The sequence below is a fragment of the Enhydra lutris genome, unplaced genomic scaffold (genome assembly GCF_002288905.1).
Source record: "Enhydra lutris kenyoni isolate GAN:26980312 unplaced genomic scaffold, ASM228890v2 scaffoldscaffold24, whole genome shotgun sequence".
Lineage (NCBI taxonomy): Eukaryota > Metazoa > Chordata > Mammalia > Carnivora > Mustelidae > Enhydra > Enhydra lutris.
Window position 1 is genome coordinate 22,333,536 of NW_019154108.1, and position 19,247 is coordinate 22,352,782.

Genomic DNA, 19,247 nt, shown 5'->3' on the forward strand with positions numbered 1-19,247 from the left:
AATTTGTTTGTGGGTTATAGTCAACAAAATTGCTGTGTGATTGACCATGGGCATGAAGAAAAGAGGGGATTCTGCTTGAGAACAAGGAGATGGTGGTGTCCTTAACTTTGGATGATTATTATTTCGGTTATGTGGTGTGAAGTGGGCAAAGTTGGTAAAATAAGCCATTTAAATTTATGCATTTGAGTGGGTAAGTTGTCAATGAGATTGTTCTGGTGAAGTAAGTTTGGGAGTGATAATGTTTCAATTTATGAACTTGGATGGGATTCACCTGGAAGAGGGCAGATAAAGAGGAGGATGAAGACACTTCAATTTATAGACACAATGGAGGATGAAGAGATTTTTTTAAAAAATCTGAGTAATATCACTGCATGAAGGCAAACACCAAGAGAGTTTCAAACCAAGAACCAAAAAAAAAAAAAAAAAAAAAATCTTTCGGTAAAGAAAACTATAAACATTTGTGCTGAATGCTACTAAGAAGTCAAAGAGATTAGGAGGATGTTTGAAACAAACTTGTGCCAGTTAAGTATAATGGAGGGAGAGTAGACAAGGAATGAAGGCATGATTGTAAGGAAATGAGATAAATGGGGTAATGAAAAGTAAAGAGGTCAATGAATCAGTAGGCTCAATGAAACCAGAGTTACATGTTTAAATGTGAGTACTAAGATAGGTGAATTAGAAGGTAAGTCAAGAAGATGCTTGAAATCAAGATTTTGGTAATAGTATAGCAACTGATAAGATCAAGGTATATAGTAGGAAATACGGAAGAAGCCATCACAGGAATGAAAGCCAAGGAAGAGAAAAGCCACAGGATGTTAAACAGGTGATCCTGGTAGATAGTGCTATTACCAAAATATCAGCATTAGGAGTACAATGGAAGCCCTTGAGCCAGGTACCAATGGTTTCCCCAGTTCTTTGAACTTATAATTTTGTACTTCCTTAGCCATTTATCTTATTCTTTGCCTTCTGTATGCTTGGTTTTCTTTCTTCCAGATTAGCCAATGAAAACAAGTTTGTTGCTATCTCCTATAGCACAAAGCACACATTTTCCAATAGAGTGTTGCAGTGAACAAAGGACAGCTTCTTCCTCTAAGAAACCTCTCTATGACTGAGGGAGAACTATTTCATTCATGGCGTCAGGTCCAGAACAGATAGAAGACAAGGGTATACGTATAGTGCTTTAGAGAAATCATACGTCATAGGACAAAGATATATGGAAACAGTCAAAATTTATTTTATAAGAGATTTTTTCCATTCTTAAATAGTATAAAAATAAACAGGCATTTGTTTCGACACTTACATACGTTAATTTAAATACACATTTGTCTGAGGCACCAAACCATTCATATTATATTCCGAATTCCCAGTTTCAGTCAGCAGGATGATGTTAATGTAAGTTTTTTTTTTTAATCAGTGAAGTCAAAAGTTTTTATATAAGCCATTCTAATATTGACTATTTCTTTAACTATAAACTTTTTAAACATAAAATCTTAAAAATTCCCCTGAGTTATTTCCTTTAATGAAATTTCATTTTCTTCTTCTACCTAAAAGACCTGTTTTCACTTATTTACAAATACTGATGTTATCTGTAATCAGTGCTTGATTTAAAAATATTAAAACCAAAAAAATATTAAAACCCATAGTGCCCTGCACATGTCCCCTCAATAAGTTATAGCTGAATGAATTAATGAAGGATCCATAGGTCCTTCAAAAATGTGTAAGAGGTCAGTCTTATAGTATATCCAGACTAATGAGACACAGTGGTCTCTGTGGGCTGGTATATAGATAAATCTATATATCAATTCCAACTTTCCGTATTTCAGTATACCAGAGTTGGGTTCCTGAAAACTTATTCAAAAATCTTAATAATTTATCTTATAGTTTACATAATTTATCTTATAGTTTACATATTAATTCAGAGTTAATCTCAATGATTCTCACACAATGCAAAAGAAAAAAAAATCAATGATTGCAGCTTAAACCTAGTTTATAATAATGTCCTAACAAAACATAAATAATAATACTCAATAAATTAAGTAGTATACAGTACCAGCAAATGTCAGCTGACAATGAGACGTGGAAAAGAAACATTATCTTCCCAGAAACTATTCAGGATTTGTTTGGTTTTGCTTTTAAATAGGAAAGGACATTCATTAGAACAGAAATACAACTTTCTTCTATCAACAAACCCCTACAGTTCTTTGTCAGGCATTAGTCTCATTGTAGGCTTCTTCTGCTACACAGAGTTTGAAATGATAAAGTTCTCTGCCGTTCATGTAAAATGCCTCTGTGTAGAGGCCTTTAAGGGCTTTGTGTTTTTTTGTTTGTTTTTTTTTTTCATTCCTCTTAAGAGGAGCTAAATTAGTAGTCCTGAGTTGAGGTTTTCTGAAAACTTCTGCAAGTTCAGGTAAGAAAGTACAGAGTCCAAACAAAGACAGATGTACTCAGATCTTTAAAACCAAGAAAACAAAAAAGTAAACTCATCAGAAGAGAGTTTCTACCAGCACAGTGGCTAACAGAAGAAAAGAAACAGTGTGCAGGTAATTGCTTCTAATGCTTCCTGGAAGATACACTAGAAATCCCGACAGTGCGGAAAAACATTTGCAGCATTTTGCCATCTTGGAACAGAGTTTAAATGTCCAAACACCTTTGCTTTTGATCTTATTATAAATAATATAAACTGAAATTCAAGTAAAAGGATGTCAAACTCACAAAACAATGACAACTATTTTCTCCTTTAACCTGAAGACATCTTTAAAGTAGTGACATGAAAATTTCACAAGTATGACCCCTTTCTCCTTAACAGAAGATGTTAAGTAACATAAGGAGTTTAACATAAATATTAAATAATTAAGTTAAAAGAAATCGTCCATATAAATAAATAAATATGATTAACAGGCTTCTACAGTTCGGTGGACCGTTCTTTTAGCAGGACTGTGGGATTGATGTCATCTAGTCCGGAGTGTGAAGAGCTTGCATTAATGGTGACTGTTTTGGTGAGCTGGGGGTCTTGAACATTGAATGTAGTAAAAGGACAGCCCTTCACGTTATTGCAGATGAGAGACTGAATGGAGGCAGTGTTGATGATTTTAAAGCCTACTTCTCCACCGAAAGTACTGGGCTTCCAGTAGTCAGGCGAACAGATGGGATTACCCATGAGTCCTTTCAAGGAGAATGGTGCTCCCATTTCTACCATGGTCTCACCAAAGATGGCATCTGGACGAGGCTTTTCTACCAGGAGGGCTGGATACAGCTCCATGGCATCAATATCTCCATAAAGGGCCTCTAACCCCGCAGCCATTTCCTTCTCTCCTGTGAAGGTGACAAAGACAGATATACAACCAATGTAAAAAGCTTTACCAAAAAAAAAAAAAAAGTTTTAACCCTTGACTCAATTCCCTTTCAACTTCTCTGTTGTTTCCATTTGACCCTTGATTCTTCAAACTCTCTCACCTGTAAGTTCTTCGAAAGACGCGTAGGGCTTCAGCCGAAAGCGTTTGCGGTACTCATTCAGAGACTGGTACTTCATCTGTCTGCTCTGGTCAATTGAGGCCTTTGCTACTTGTTGTACTGCAGCTGGAACATTCCTACCACCAGCAACCTGTGGAAAATAAATCGTAGAACACCATTTTTAGGCATCTTGATGATGATTTCTCCTTTAAAAGCACTCATTCCCTGGGTGGAGTACACAGGACTGACGTTCCCAGCCGAGACCTAAACTATCCAAGTTAGAAAGATTTAGCTCTATAATCTACAGGTTAGATATTTTTAAGCCATGACTACCTATCGCTATTTGATAGACTACCAGTTTAGACATTTTTCATGTTTAGACTTTTCCAAAAAAATGGTAGACTTCTATTTTCAAGAGAAATGACTAGCAAAATATTACTCTTTCAGTAAGTTTAAGAAAAATCATTTTGATGGTGGAAATTCTAGTGACTGAGTAGTCCTTGGTTTTGTTTTTCAGTAACCAGGCTTACCCTGCCAGCAATTTGCCTGCTGAAGGATTCCACAAACTGGGTAAGCCCATGTTCCAGCAGTATCGAGTTGTTGTAGACAAACTGTTGGAAATTGTACTCCTGGTCATCTATTTGCAAGGTGTCGGGCAGAAGGGGGTGCCAGTGGTAGAGCGTGTTAAACTCAGCAGCAATGCGGTTTTGGTACTGGAATTGTTGGTTGAAAAGCAGCTCTGGGTCAAACTTCAGCTTGAAGTGATAGCCACTCAAGTGCTGCACATAGTCTTCAATCACAATCTTAATGGTTTCTCCTATTTACACAAAATAAAGACATTTAGAGCATTCATTCTCGGATGACCAACTTTCACGCAACTGACATGCAATTGGGTGAATCCGTTACTCCCTCACTTCTATTTTGTCCCTTAAACGGTCAACACAAAAGGTTATTTATATTACCAATCCTGCTCAAGGATTGAATTAATAGGGAGCAAGTGATTTTACATTCACCACGTTCTCCCAGAATTAGTTAAAACATATCAAAGGTAGCAAGTTCGTTTTCTCTGTGGAGGAGAGTTGCATTTAAATTATTTTCTCCTCTTGCTTACCTATCAATATGAGCCTGCTCGTCTGGAACAGACGCTCATCATCCCACTCTGGATGCTCCTGTTTGAGCACATCACACACTCTGTTATGCTCCCGCAGCCAGATCGTGGCATACATCATCAGACCAGGCACCAGTCCGAAGACTTCCTGGCCCACAGCAAACCGCAGGTGTTCAGGAACATGGGGTGGGTAGATCATCTCCACCTGAGTATCTTTGACTGTGGGAGGATACACCTCTCCATTGATTACCTAAAGAACAATGGTAACAAAAATGTTACATTTTAATCAGCAGAAGTTTCTAAATACAGCTAAGTCATGAGTCATAACTAATTCTTAAGATTCAAACAGAACAAACCTGATATTTCATTTTTCCGTCCTTGAAGAGGCGCAGTTTATGTTGTCTATCCAAAGTTTCCCCATAAACATGGTTTAAGTCCACCTAGAAGAGATGGAAAAATTTTAATTTGTTGCTGCTGAAGTTTGTAAAGTGTCTATAATTTATCATTAAATAATTTGATAAAACACTTTTCTCAAAGCCAAAAAATACTAAATTTGTTTATCCAATGATACTACAAACCTAGGTCTCTTGTGTTGAAAGGTATTTAGTATCTCATATGGAGTTTTAAGTAGGTAATATGCTTCACTATAGCTATATGGTATTTCTTTTAATAAGCATCAGAAAATATATTACTGATCTAAAATTCTCACTGGCAAATTGAAACTGTCACTGAACTCCAAGGGATAAGAATGCTGCAAAAATCTCATAATATTTAAAGCATCATAATCAGAGTACAAATATGTTTTAAGACACCACTTTTTGCAGTGCTAATATTTTAAACTAAAAATGTAGGAGCCAAATTACAAATATTATGCCTATATGCATGTGTGTGTGCATGTGTATTTTTTACTAAACCAGTGAATCAAAAATGGAAATTCCATTAAGGTTTTTATAGACAGAGCATTTAAGAAGAGGGTAAATTTGGTGTAGCAAAAATACACACACACAGCACTCAGTTATTTTTGCTATTATTTCGCTTTAACTCTGTCTTACCCCATGGCCCAGTCCTTTGGTGAAACCTGGCCCTCGCTTATGATCTGTCTTGAAAAATTGATGGGTGAAGTGCTGGGCAAAGAATGCAAACATCATATTTGTGCCCTGGGGATCAGGAATGAACTTTCTTCTTAGAAGAAATTTTTCCACAATCTCTTTAGAATCAGGAAGCTCTTTCTTGCCTAAAAAATGAGAAAGCTAAGATAAGAATTCATTAACAAATCCAAGGAAGCATCTATTTCCTAAGGGGCCTTCTTCACCTACAGGAGAAAAGAATTACAACATAAATCAAAGTTCTAAGATATGGGGAAACACATTCTTACTGAATTAATTTTACCTATTTTGTTTAACTAGTATTTATTTGGTTTTAATGAAACAATTTGAAAACAGTAAAGACATTAAACCAAAATGTCCATTCACTTTCATGAATAGTTGACAGAAATACACTTTTCAAAAAAAAATCTCCAAGATATCCTTAAAAGAGCAAACAATATACTTTTATTAACAAATAAATGATAGTTCAGGGCTGAATTTTCTAGGTTAACAATCCAATCCCTACTGCAATGAATACATCTCTGACTGCCTCTCGACACTTACCTTTCACACCCATGGGTGTTGGACAGTCATCCGCCACAGGGGGAAGAGCTCTGGTATAGTAGGAGAGATTAGAAAAGGCTTCCCAGCTTTTATAGCCATAGTCCACATTGTAAGTTGGTGGACTCTCAATCAAATGTGACCTGGCTGAAATTTAAGGAAAAAAATGTGTTTTATTTGTGCCCACATCAATGTTCCTTTTTACTGTAATAAGTACAAAGTGGCAGGAAAGACTGACTTTAATTCCAACAAAGACAACCCACTGTAGAACAGTTACACTGAAGTCTAACTGCCACTTGTACTTAAAAAAAAAAAAATCAGGAAAAATGATCCATTAAAATGTATCTTTAATGACGTATATATGCTTTCACATAAAACATGATCTAGCCATCTTGATTTTTCAAATAATCATCCACCTACCACTTAAGAGGCCTATGAAGGAATGTTTGGGCAAGACACATGCTTTAGTAATAATTTTCTTGCTGACCCAAATCCAGATTAACCAGATTATTTTACTAGGTGCAATCCTGTGGTCCATGACATTGAATAAACTGGACCGCACTTCCTTCATGGATTGGCAGAGCAGTGAATTTATAAGAGGTGTACAAGATTTAAGTAGAATTCTGATTGTGAGACAGAACTTTCCAAACTGAATGGGACTGAGATGTATTTTGAGCCATTAAGATGGAAGGTAAACTAAAAAGGTCTATTTAAAGTTATTTTGACAAGGTTGAAAAGAGATTTCGGGATTAGGCTCAATAATCAAGTTTTATAAAGAACATTTTTCTTTGAGGAAACTGAAAACCTTAGAGACTTGTACTTACATGTCAACACGTATCTCATAATTACATTTCGCAGGAAGGGAATGTTATTGACAATGTTCCAGACTCCCTTGAAGTGGGTAAGTATGTAGTGCACTGTATTCGGAGTGGGTTTCAGGAATAATTTTACTCTTGTCAGAAATTCAGCTGCAAAAAGGGAGCGGGGAGAAAGATTAGCAGGACCCATTTTAAGATTAACTAGAGTGTGAAGTGATACTTGCACGTATCCCCAGTCCAAATAAGGGCACCCAAGGGCACACTTACGTGTTGAACAGTTTTCACCATAGAATCCTGTTCGAGAGCAGTCACACATGTACTGGTCAAATCCTATGCTCATACACACACCTTGGTTTTGACATGGGTTGGAACAGCAAGGATTCGCTACAATAAAAGTAAGGACAGTAAGTAAGTTATTCTTTACTTTTTTTTTTTAATAATTTTATTTTATTTATTTGACAGACCAAGATCACAAGTAGGCAAAGTCAGGCAGAGAGAGAGAGAGAGAGGGGAGGAAGCAGGCTCCCCGCTGAGCAGAGAGCCCCATGCGGGGCTCGATCCCAGGACCCTGAGATATGACCTGAGCGGAAGGCAGAGGCTTTAACCCACTGAGCCACCCAGGTGTCCCTATTCTTTACTTTCTTCATCTTGATATAGACATTTAATTGTTTTACGTAGTATGGGTCAACTTTACGTAAATAAATTCAAGAAATATACAGGTAATCATGGGAAAACAATTTTAACCTGTGGCACCGAATAATGTATAAAGGAAATACCAACTTTGTATTCTAAATAAGGGTAACAATATTCAACCAGGGAAGTGATGTTGCTAAGTTTTTTCTTTAGAAGCTTTTTAGATGTTCAAATCAGCATTTTTGAAGAGCTCAAAGTAGCAGCATTTTTGTAACTAAAGTGGACATATCTAGTACATTAATCAAATTCAGGGGAAATTTCGGGGTAAAAACAGCTTATTAAAATATTTTGCTTATCTTAAAACAAAAACAAACAAGCAAACAACAACAACAACAACAAAAAAATACCTGGGCTTTCCTGAGTCGTGAAAGCACTAAATAGAGTATTTAAAGCAATGGCGCCCATTCCCGAATAGTAGGAACCCCACACAAGCATTTGACATATATTACTGATCGATCCTGTCTTATCAGAATGACAATCTGCAAATTAGTATCACTGTCCCTATTCAGCAGATGAGAAAGTAGCGCACACCGCTTAGGTAACCGGCTCGGGATGATCAGAGCTGGTGGCAAAGCTGGGGTGTCTGTCCACCCAGTTCTTTTGAACTCTAATGGTCCAAACTCTCTACCAAGTCAAACATCGTCTCCTTTCCCGGGCTGTTCAAAGTACCGGGAGGATCTGGGAGCTCAACGGAACCTTAGCGGCAATTACCGAACCGAGGAGTCCCCGCTGCGGGGCGCCAGGTACTCACCTGCACCGCAGAGCGCCAGAGCGGCGCAGAGCAGCAGGGCGCGAGCAAGCATCGCGGCGGCGGCGGCGGCGGCGGGCGGAGCGCGGGCGGAGCGCGGGCGGGCGGAGGCGTTGCCGTACTTGGGCTCCGGGCTGCGGAGCTGGAGCAGGCGCTGTGCGAAGTCACCAGCGAAATCCTGAAACTCGCTGCCAGTTGTTTGACAACTGGAAGCTAACGGAGAGAACCTTCCTTTTATGCGTAAAAAATAAGCCCACGTGACGGCATGACTGTTTCTTTCCGCCTCTTTAAAACTCTAACCCCCCCCCACACACACACAACTCTCCCCCCTCCCCCTGTCTATTTAAATAATTGCGTAAGACCGGGTGAAGGCTGGATTTTTTACCCACGCAAATGAGAAAATCGGAAACCTGGGAAGCTGCCCTCGACTTCCCCAAGGCGGGTGCAAAGCGAAGTCGCCTCCCCCACCCCCTTACCCCTGCCCCGCTGCGATCTGGTTCTCCTCCCCCAGTCCCTCAGCTCCGGAGTGCGATTTGCTCCAGATTTCCCTTTCTCCCAGTCTTTTGACCCGGAATTTTAGAGAGCCGGTGCCTTAGCGGATCCCACTGCGGGAGCGAGAATATAATGCTTCCTCTCCGGGAATCCGAGCGGCCGGAGGTCCCAGAGAGCAGGGAATCTCCCTGCGCGGCCCTCCCCATGTCTCATCCCCAGGTCTTAGGGGGGCGAGGAGTCACAGTCTGGACAGACGGGGCCAAAAAAGACTGTTTTACACGTCATGTATTTCAAACGTCATGATTTCAGTGACGACCCATAACCTAGAGCATATGGAGTGCATACATACATTACACTTTTTTTATTTGGCCGAATGAACTATAAGAGCTATCGTCAGTTTACATTATCTGTAAAATGTGAATTCCTCTCCACAATTTGCTCCTTAGCAGCTATCCTGTAAACAGTCCATCCGAGCTTGAGCAATCACCACTATAACGTTTCCGCTGCTCTGATAACAAGGGAAGGGAAAGGGTCCAGATCTGCCGGGATGCTAATATCCAAAACTTAAGCTTTAATGCATTTCCATCTCTGCTGCGCGGGTTTTCACCGCTTTGGTCACCAGCCCTTCACAGGAGATACATGAAAAAGAAACTAGGTTTTTAAAGTTTGTTTCTTTAAGTCATTTCGGCCCACTTTTCCAAGATGATGAATGTGACAATGTATCAAAGTACAACACTGCATTTACTTTTCAGTTGTCTGGGCTTGTTAGTGCAAATCTTCTATTCTCGTTTTGGAACAGTTTTGATGAGGAATTGAGTGGAATGGATGGAAAAGATGGATGAGTTTGACAATTTTGAATTTTTATCATCCTTTGCCTTTATTTAATATCTTTTTGTGGTGTGAGCGTGAAATAGAAAGAAAGAAAAGGGAAGAAAGAAAAGAAAGGAAGGAAGGAAAGAAAAGAAAGAGAAAGCAAGAAAGTTAGTTACCAGAATCAAAGTGGAGAATAAAACGTTCAAAGCCATACATTCTTAGCACTAATGGAAAAAAACAGCATAAAACCTGAGGTAACATTATACCAGATGTCTCAATCTGTAGAAGTCTTTTTTTTTTTTTTTTTAAGATCTTATTTATTTGACGGACAGAGATCACAAGTAGGCAGAGAGGCAGGCAGAGAGAGGAAGGGAAGCAGGCTCCCTGCTGTGCAGAGAGCCCAATGCAGGGCTTGATCCCAGGACCCTGGGATCCTGACCTGAGCTGAAGGCAGAGGCTTTAACCCACTGAGCCACCCAGGCACCCCTCAATCTGTAGAAGTCTTAAAAGAGAAAAGAAACTTACTTGAATTTCTCTTTCCTTACCATTTTGGTTAAGGTATTTATCTGATTTTACATGAGACATAAATGACTAAAATGCCATCTCATCCAAGAAGCCTTTCTCCTCTAGTCATATTTAATCATTCAATTTATGACACTCCCATTTATTGTACTAAGTCTTACACGGAATTTTAACTAAGAGCATAATTTTTAAAAGGTGTTCTCTACTAAAATTTTAAAGTGATATTTAGGACCACACATTTGAACTTTTTTTAGGTGTCACATAAGATTCTATACTCTGACTCTAGTACTGCACTCAAATTCTACACTGTAATTATGAATTCATGTTGAAGTCATTATCATCCAATATCTGCATTATGAGGTCTTAATTGTATACTTACTGTGTATCATTTCTTGTTCAAAGACAGACTGAATTTAAAGGTGAAGACAAAACAGTGTGTAGAGAATAATCGCATTTACACTACTTGGAATGTAAAGACATTGAACTCTCTTTCACAGTGAAAATTCAATAAAAAAAATCTATTTGGTTAAACTACTTGGTTGAACCTGTAATTTCAATGACATGGTAGAGTAGAGAGACTTCCATGTACTTATGCAGTCAGATAGGAGTTCAAAGAGAAAATGACTTTAAGGTTGGGCACAGTTTAGAAAGGAAGTCCAAATATAGACCTGAGGAAAAACCATTATGGTATGATTTATTAAATAATTTTGACAAGTCTGAGACCATGAAATAGAATGGAAAGTACATTTGGGGATGCTGGTTATAAGGGGATATTAAATGTCCCAAACCAAATCCAAAGGGTTAAACCTGTTTTATGTGGACAAGTGCCATGATTATTGTGCCTTGATATATCACACCATAAAAAATAAAGTTTTGATTATATAAAATCATAGCTCTTACTTTCATATACATTTAGTGTTTCCGTGTGTATATTTTAGACAGATATATATATATATGGTACAGATTTTTTTTAATTAGTCTCTAAAATGTGTTGGGAAATTCTCTTATGAAAGAAAAATAAGCAAGTATATAAAAAATCTGCTACAGCATTCTGTTGAGTTTTACTGCCCCCTTCTGCTGCTTGAATTTCTATCAACTTATTTTTCTTTATGTTGCTGTGAAGACTGCTAGGTAGGTTTTGTGTCTGATGTTATAATGTTCAGAAAAGTCTACATGTGCAGTGCTCATTTTAGATTTAACTCATGAGGGTTGCCTGGGTGGCTCAGTGGGTTAAGCCGCTGCCTTCGGCTCAGGTCATGATCTCAGGGTCCTGGGTTTGAGTCCTGCATCGGGCTCTCTGCTCAGCAGGGAGCCTGCTTCCCTCTCTCTCTCTGCCTGCCTCTCTGTCTACTTGTGATCTCTCTCTGTCAAATAAATAAATAAAATCTTTAAAAAAAAAAGAATATTTAGATTTAACTCATGAATATACTGAAAAGGAATGAAATAGTAATTGAAGTGATAAGCCATTGATATGAGTTAAAAGAAAATAGAAAATAAAGACTTTTAATATATCCCCAATTCCAAATGAGCTAACATTTTTTAAAAAGATTTTATTTATTCATTAGAGAGAGAGCATGAGGGGAGGGGACAGAGGGACAGGGAGAAGCAGATTCTGGACTGAGCAAGGAGCCAGCTGTGTAGGGGGCTAGATCCCAGGACCCTGGGATCATGACCTGAGCCAAAGGCAGACACTTAACTGACTGAACCATCCAGGCACACCCAAAATGAGCTAAAATTTTTGAGAGAGACATTTCTTATTGTTGAGCAGGGTTCCACCACTCAGACATGCAAGAATGCTCTGATCCACTGTCTTAGGCATGGAATCTCTTCCCATTTCCCTCCCTTCTACTTTGGTTGATTTAGTGATTCATTCAGAGGGAGTGGAGATTACCCCACGTCTTTTCATTCGTGGCACGCTGGCTAGAAGTATTTTGCCATCCTGCACCAAGGTTATTCTTAAGACATATTTTAGCAAAGTTATGCCACAGACTATATCTGTGGACGGAAATGCTACTTACAAAAGCCCTCTATTTTAGTCTTTTAGTAGTAAATTCCAGTTGTGCACCCATTCCTGAGGCTGTTTAAGATAGAAATTTGAAGGCTCTAAAGCATATTTTTTTAATTGAAAAAAAAAATTCTTATCAAAAGAAGTTGGTCTCCCTTATTTTTGCCAAATAACTCAAGTCCCTGATAGATTTCTTTTTCTTCATTTTTATGGTTGCATAGAATAAATACTCAGATAAGCCAAGGTAGATTGAACACAGTCCTTGTGTTAGAGTAAGAAATCTCAAAAGGGATTAAGGAAGTGCAGGGGAGTGTGAGCAGGGTGAACACGGGTGGGCACAGTGAGAACACAGTCACCAATTAAATATCAGAACTAGGACTTCCAGTCTCTGTTCCACCACATTAAGGAGCTTGTAATTGCCACTTCATCCCAACAACATATCAAAATAACATATCAAAATCAAATAAACTGAAAACTCAGTACTCTTCTACCCTCTCATAGGGTAGTGAAGCGACAGAACAAAATGTTGTTCCCAAAATTTAAGAGATAGACCATACAGAGAAGCCCAGTTTAGCAGAGCAGAAACTCATTGGCAGAAACCTCCATGGAAACCAGTACCAAGATTGGAAAACTCAAGGTGTAACTGACAAATTCTGGGGACTGTGTGGATAAGTCTGAGAGTTAAAAACTCCAGGGGAATGGACACATGCTTTTGCATTTCACTTCCTGAAGCTCTACCAGGTTCTCACAGTGAATATCAGAAGAGAAAAGAAAAAAAGAAAGAAAGAAAGAAAGAAAGAAAGAAAGAAAGAAAGAAAGAAAAACTTGAAACCCCTGAGAGATTGATAGGGAAAGGGGAAAAGTAACCATTTTGATAAATGCCAGAGCATCCTGTTCTTTTCAATAAGGCCATTCAAGAGAAACTATTTCACCAGAGCCAGAGCCTCTACGATTGGGATTGTATCAGAGCAAAACTAACCTGGGGGAAAGGAAATACCCACCTTAAGCTGCCTCCAGCCTTCCACCCATCCAGTTACTCAACTCCAGCCCTCAGGCCATCCGTCCCACCTAAGAGTTGAGATTGGGGGCCTGAAAAGCACTTGTGACATTCACAAACAAAGGGCATAGTTTCATTAAAAGACTGAGCCCTGATCATAGGATATGGAACTCTTCTCACCTGACACCTCACCACCACATTGCCGAGGTCCTATTTTCCAGGGTTCCTTTCACCCCTACACCATGTCCAGCTCTCAACAAAAAATTATGAGGCATGCTGAAAGGCAAAAAACACAGTTTGAAGAGACAGAACAAGCATCTGAACCAGACTCAGATATAATAGAGATGTTGGGAGTAACAAATTAAAACAAACTAGATGAACATGCAAAGGTTGCTCATTTTGGGAGGGGGGGAGTAGATAATATGCAGAAACAGACAATATAAGCAGAAAGAAAGAAATTCCAAGAAAGAATCAAAATAAATGCTAGAGATCAAGAAACAGTGCAACAGAAATGAAGAATGCCTTTGATGGGCTTATTAGTAGGCTGGACATGGCTGAGCAAAGAATCTCTGAGCTTGAGGACTCTTAAAAATCAACAATAAGAAAACAACCAGTTCAAAATATAGGTAAAAGACCTGAACAGATTCCTCACCAAAGAAGATATTCAGATGGCAAATAAACATGTGAGAAGATGTTCCACATCATGTGCTATCAGAGAAATGCAAATCAAAGCAACAATGGGATTACCCGTACACACATATTAGAATGGCTAAAATCTAGAATCCTGACAACGTCAAATGCTGACAAGAATCTGGAACCACAGGAACTCTCATACATTGCTGGTGGGAATGCAAAATGGTACAGCCACTTTGGAAGACAGTTTGACAGTTTCTTATAAAACTGAACATACCCTTACCATATGATCCAGCAATCATACTCCTTGGCATTTGCCAAATTGAACTAAAAATTTAGGTCCACCCAAAAACTATATGCAGATGTTTATGGTACCTTTATTCATAATTGCCAAAACTCAGAAATAATTAAGATATCCTTCAGTAATTGGCTGGTACTTTCAGACCATAGAGTATTATTCACGGCTAGAAAGAGGTAAGTTATCAAACCATGAGAGGACACGGAGAAAACCTAAATGCATGTTACATTAAAGAAGTTGATCTGAAAAGGTTACAAACTGTATGATTCCAGGTATCTGATGTTCTGGAAAAGGCAAAATTATGGAAACAGTAAAAGAGTAGTGGTTGCCAGGGGTTAAGGGAGAGGTAGGGGTGAATAAGCAAAACATGGAGGATTTTCAGGGCAGAGCACCTATTCTATATAGTACTTCAGTGGTGGATACATGTCATTCATTACACATTTGTCAAAATCCATAAAACCTTCGACACCAAAATGAACTCTAATGTAAACGATGAGCTTTGGAAGATAAGGATGTCTCATGTAAGTTTATCAACTGTAACAAATGTACTATTCTGGCAGGGGATGTTGATAGTGGAGGACTGTGTGTGTGTGTGTGTGTGTAGACGGGGATATATGGGAACTCTGTGCTTTCTGCTCAATTTTGCTATGACCTTAACCTGCTCTAAAAATTAAAGTTCATTAATTAAAAAAAAAATAAAAGGAACCTCAGCCTATAAATAAGGGCTTTTGATTTTAGCTGTTTTCTTTTTTATTTGTTAACATACTAATTCTACTTCCCTCACAGATGTTTCACATCATTTTTAGTGATATGAGAAAACATCATCCACCGCAGGAGCCACAAGACTGTTTTGCTGGAAGCAATGCATATTTGTTTACTGATTATTCATTATCACTGGCAAACATCTTCAAGGTTGAATGTTGCAGGATGAATAATGTCAGATGCTCATTTCTTAAATAAGATCTCTCTCTACCCTAGGGACAGCGATTCCCTTGCAAATATCTGAAGAATTTGTTCCTTCTTTCATTCCTTTCCTATCCAGAGATAGCATTCACAAAAGGTCTCTTTCTCTCTTTGTTGAAAATCTATTCTCTCATCTTAGAGGTTTGCTTCCTTTCCAATTGCTTCAACAGGAGCTTCGGTTTTTTACTTCAAAGAGTATAGTTGTACCTCATAATCGAATCCAAATCCCAAACCCACTTTTCCAACTGGATCTTTTCGTTTGACCATCCTAAAAACCAAACCAATCCTCAACAAAAGGTTGTCTTCCTTTCATATGCTCCATTGGAGTTAATAGGCTTACAATCCACCCAGAGTTATTATTTATTAGGATGACTCAACATCTCACGTGCTACCTATTTTACTTGAATATTTGTTTCAAAATATTTGAATATTCAAAATATTTGAATATTTTGTTTACTGTCTTTCTCCCCAACCAAGTATGTGAAGTTTGTGAATATAGGTCTTTGTCTGCTTTTTTTCACTGTTCTATCCCAAACTCATAGAACCATACTACTAGTGATTAATAAATCTTTTGTTGAATAAATGGGTGAATCTATCTTTTGTGAAGTCAACTTTAAAAATGAGATGACCTTTATTTCATCTTGCAATCATTTCCTAAAGTTGGACTTTCCAAATCAAGGGAATCTACATTTTTAAGGCTCTTTTTAAAACACAATGGTTATGGCAGACACTGGGAGAATCATCTAGCGGTGTGATACCTGGCATTTGGCCACCCTGTACAAGTCAATATGTATCAATGATATAACTAGGGAAGGTTAAGAAAACCTGCGTCCCTGATGGCATTATTGAGGGAGTTTTTGTTATTTCCCCTAGAGTTTGCCCTACCAATGCATTTCTTGCTAAAGGAGTTCTGATCGCTACCCATATGCAGTTGGGCTGAACATACATCAATTTTACTATTCCTTGTTTTTAAACATACAATCTTAAAAGTGATGATAACCATCATGTCCCATCTGTTAAGTCTCACAGCTCCTCATTACTCTTGAAATAAAATCTAGACTCTTTACTATCGCCTATAAACTCTTCCTCCCTCACTGTGATCCAGTCACACTGGTTTTGTGTGTCTTAACCACATCTAACTTTCTGTTGCCCAAAGGCCTTTGCATTTGCTGTTATTTACCCAGAGTGGTTTTCCTCTCTATGTCTGAATTTGGTTTTTTGTTGTTGTTTTTTTTTTTATTCTCAGCTATCAGCTCAAATATTGTACCCCCAGTTACTTTCTCCATTATATATTCTTGTTTTTCTTCATTGTACTTTTTATAATCTATTTTTTTAAATTTACTTAGTTGCTTATTGTCTTCCTCTCTCAAATATACTCATCATAAGAGTATCATCCCTGGGGTGCCTGGGTGGCTCAGTGGGTTAAAGCCTCTGCCTTCGGCTCAGGTCATGATCTCAAGGTCCTGGGATCGAGCCCCGCATCAGGCTCTCTGCTCAGCTGGGAGCCTGCTTCCTCCTCTCCCTCTGCCTGCTTCTCTGCCTACTTGTGATCTCTGTCTGTCAAATAAATAAATAAAATCTTTAAAAAAAAAAAAAAAGAGTATCATCCTTGTCTCTTCAGTTCACTGCTGTATCCCTAACCCATAATACATGTACCCAATTCATGGTCTGTGCTCCAAATATTTTTGAACAAATGAATAAGAATATGTGAAGATCAACACAAAGGTTATATGAAAAACATGTTAACTAGATAAAATAATTTTAAATACTTAATGTATTTTTTAAATGCCTGCAGCAAAAAAATCAAAAGGAAAATTAGGCTAAGGAAATTGTATTTGTCAGGTAACTGTAATATTTCTTAAATAGAGAACACTCACAAATAAATAAAAAAATCTAAACATACCAATAGGTATATGGTCAAAAGCCATAATCAACTAATTCAATAAAGAATTCCTTAGTAATAGGGCTGCTGGATGGCTCATTGGGTTAAGTGGCTGCCTTCGGCTCAGGTCATGATCCCAGGATCCTGGGATCGAGACCCACATCAGGTCTGCTCCATGGGGAGCCTGTTTCTCCCTCTGTCTGCCAGTTCAGTTTTGAGAGGTTAACTGCTTCTAGGAATTTATCCATTTCTTCTAGGTTGTCCAATTTGTTGGCATATAATTTTTCATAATACTATCTTCTAATCTTTAAGACAATCCTTTTCAGTAAATTTACATTTCTTCCTTCCATCTTCTTATCATGTATTCCTTATTTTCATAGCCTAATTTGATGTGATCTAAAATATGTAAATCTTTATAGCAATGACCCCATCATTATTTTCAATACAGTTTAGTGAAAGAAGTATTTAATTTTAGAGACTGGCCTTATAACCATGGACAAATTTTTGTTTTAGTCCTTAGTTCTTCCTCTAGTCATAAGTTGGTAATGAAGATAAATAAAATATGTGGACTTCTTTGAATTATCGGAAAGTATCTAAATCCAATACATTTAGGCTTTCTGATATCCTTTACTCCAAACGCAATCTGATTATTATTGTGCCCTGCCATTGAGACTTTACATGCCTTTGCATTTCCACTGTTCCATTTTCATCTTTTTAATTTTATACTCTCAACTATTCTCAGATCAATCCTTGGGCTGCTGGCTGTTATAAAAATTTTTATCTTCTGTAGAGATGATCATAGGCTGATATGACGTTCAACAGTCTAGAACAAATCTCCTTTTTGTGGTTTAACTTGATTCCCTTTGGTATTATTTGAAGAGTTGCATTCTTCATTTGGCATTTGAGCAGAAACTTGCTCTGTAAATCAGCTGTTTTCACTTATAAGTGATGCATGTAATCTATTTTAGAAGCAAATGGAAAAAATCTATTTAAAGTAGATGTCCACCCCCAACTTCCTTGCCAATTTTTGTTATGTAAAAAATAATTTAGTAGAATGAAAATGGTAAAGTGACGAAATGGATGCCTTTCATATTTACTAGGCTATTTATTAACCATTCTCAAAATTTAACTTCTAGTAATCCCAACACATTAAGTTAAATCTTGTATCTATTTTATATTTCTTCATAATAGGCAATACCTATTCTTTTTGATTTCTGTATATAGTTTCATGAAATATTTATGAGATGTATTCTGTGCATAAGAGATACAAAGCTTTTATCTGAGTCAAAATTCAGAGCTTGGTTTTAAAACAAGCAGATCAATCAGACAGTAAATGACGGCTTTTATGAATAAACATGCCAGTGGGAAGCGGGTGGTTGTAAATCTTTGGCCCTTTGTAATTATTCAATAGATGTTTGGCAAATAGGAGATTGTGTATGGCTTTTATTCTTATGTATTTATTCTTGGAAACATGTTCACTTAGTCATCTATTTGATTATCACTTATTAGCAAAAGTAAGGGCCCTGCTTATATTATGGAGGGGAAGGCAGAAGGTAAACTACTAAGGAAGAAATGCATATATTTACAAATTGAAATAAGGTATATAAAGACCTTGAATAAGTTTCAGTGATTGAGAATTACAGGTTGGTCAGAAAGGGTGTGTTTATGCAGATGATAACACACCTTTGTTCTCTGGTGAACTGTGTTATGAATAAATGAGCAATTAAAACGTACTATATAGGTGACCATTTTAATACAAAGTTTTTGAACTTTATAGTAAGAAGCTATGTAGTAAGGAGACAAAGAAAGCTATCAACTTAAGTTACAAAACATCATTCCTTTTTTCATATTGTTTCATAGAAGACACTTAAAACGTTATTGCCATGGAACTGCCACTCTTCTCTAGGCCAGTAATTGTTGATAGAGGAAAACATACAGTATCAAATGTTTATTGTGTTCCAACAATTTAAAGAAGTTAGTCAGGATCATAGTGCTTTAATGAACACTTGTGTAATTATTAATTTCATTATACTATTCATTTATTTATTTGTTTATTTATTTATCTGTTTATTTATTCATTTATTTTTAAGTAGGCTCATGCATGATGTGGGGCTTGGACTAATGACCCCAAGATCAAGAGTCATGTGCTCTACTGAGTGTGCCAAACGGATGCCCCTAT

General features: G+C 37.6%; 1 protein-coding gene across 1 annotated transcript; it reads right to left on the reverse strand.

The window, feature by feature from the left end:
- Positions 1–1,212: 1,212 nt before the first annotated feature.
- Positions 1,213–8,665, reverse strand: LOC111150791 (prostaglandin-endoperoxide synthase 2). Its single transcript, XM_022508392.1, has 10 exons — positions 8,467–8,665; positions 7,290–7,406; positions 7,029–7,172; positions 6,208–6,351; positions 5,611–5,792; positions 4,915–4,998; positions 4,562–4,808; positions 3,981–4,267; positions 3,454–3,601; positions 1,213–3,312 (listed from the first exon to the last, which is right to left on the reverse strand). The coding sequence occupies exons 1-10, from the start codon at positions 8,516–8,518 to the stop codon at positions 2,903–2,905; spliced, it is 1,815 nt and encodes a 604-aa protein (XP_022364100.1). The 5' UTR covers positions 8,519–8,665; the 3' UTR covers positions 1,213–2,902.
- Between the last annotated feature and the right edge of the window lie 10,582 nt (positions 8,666–19,247).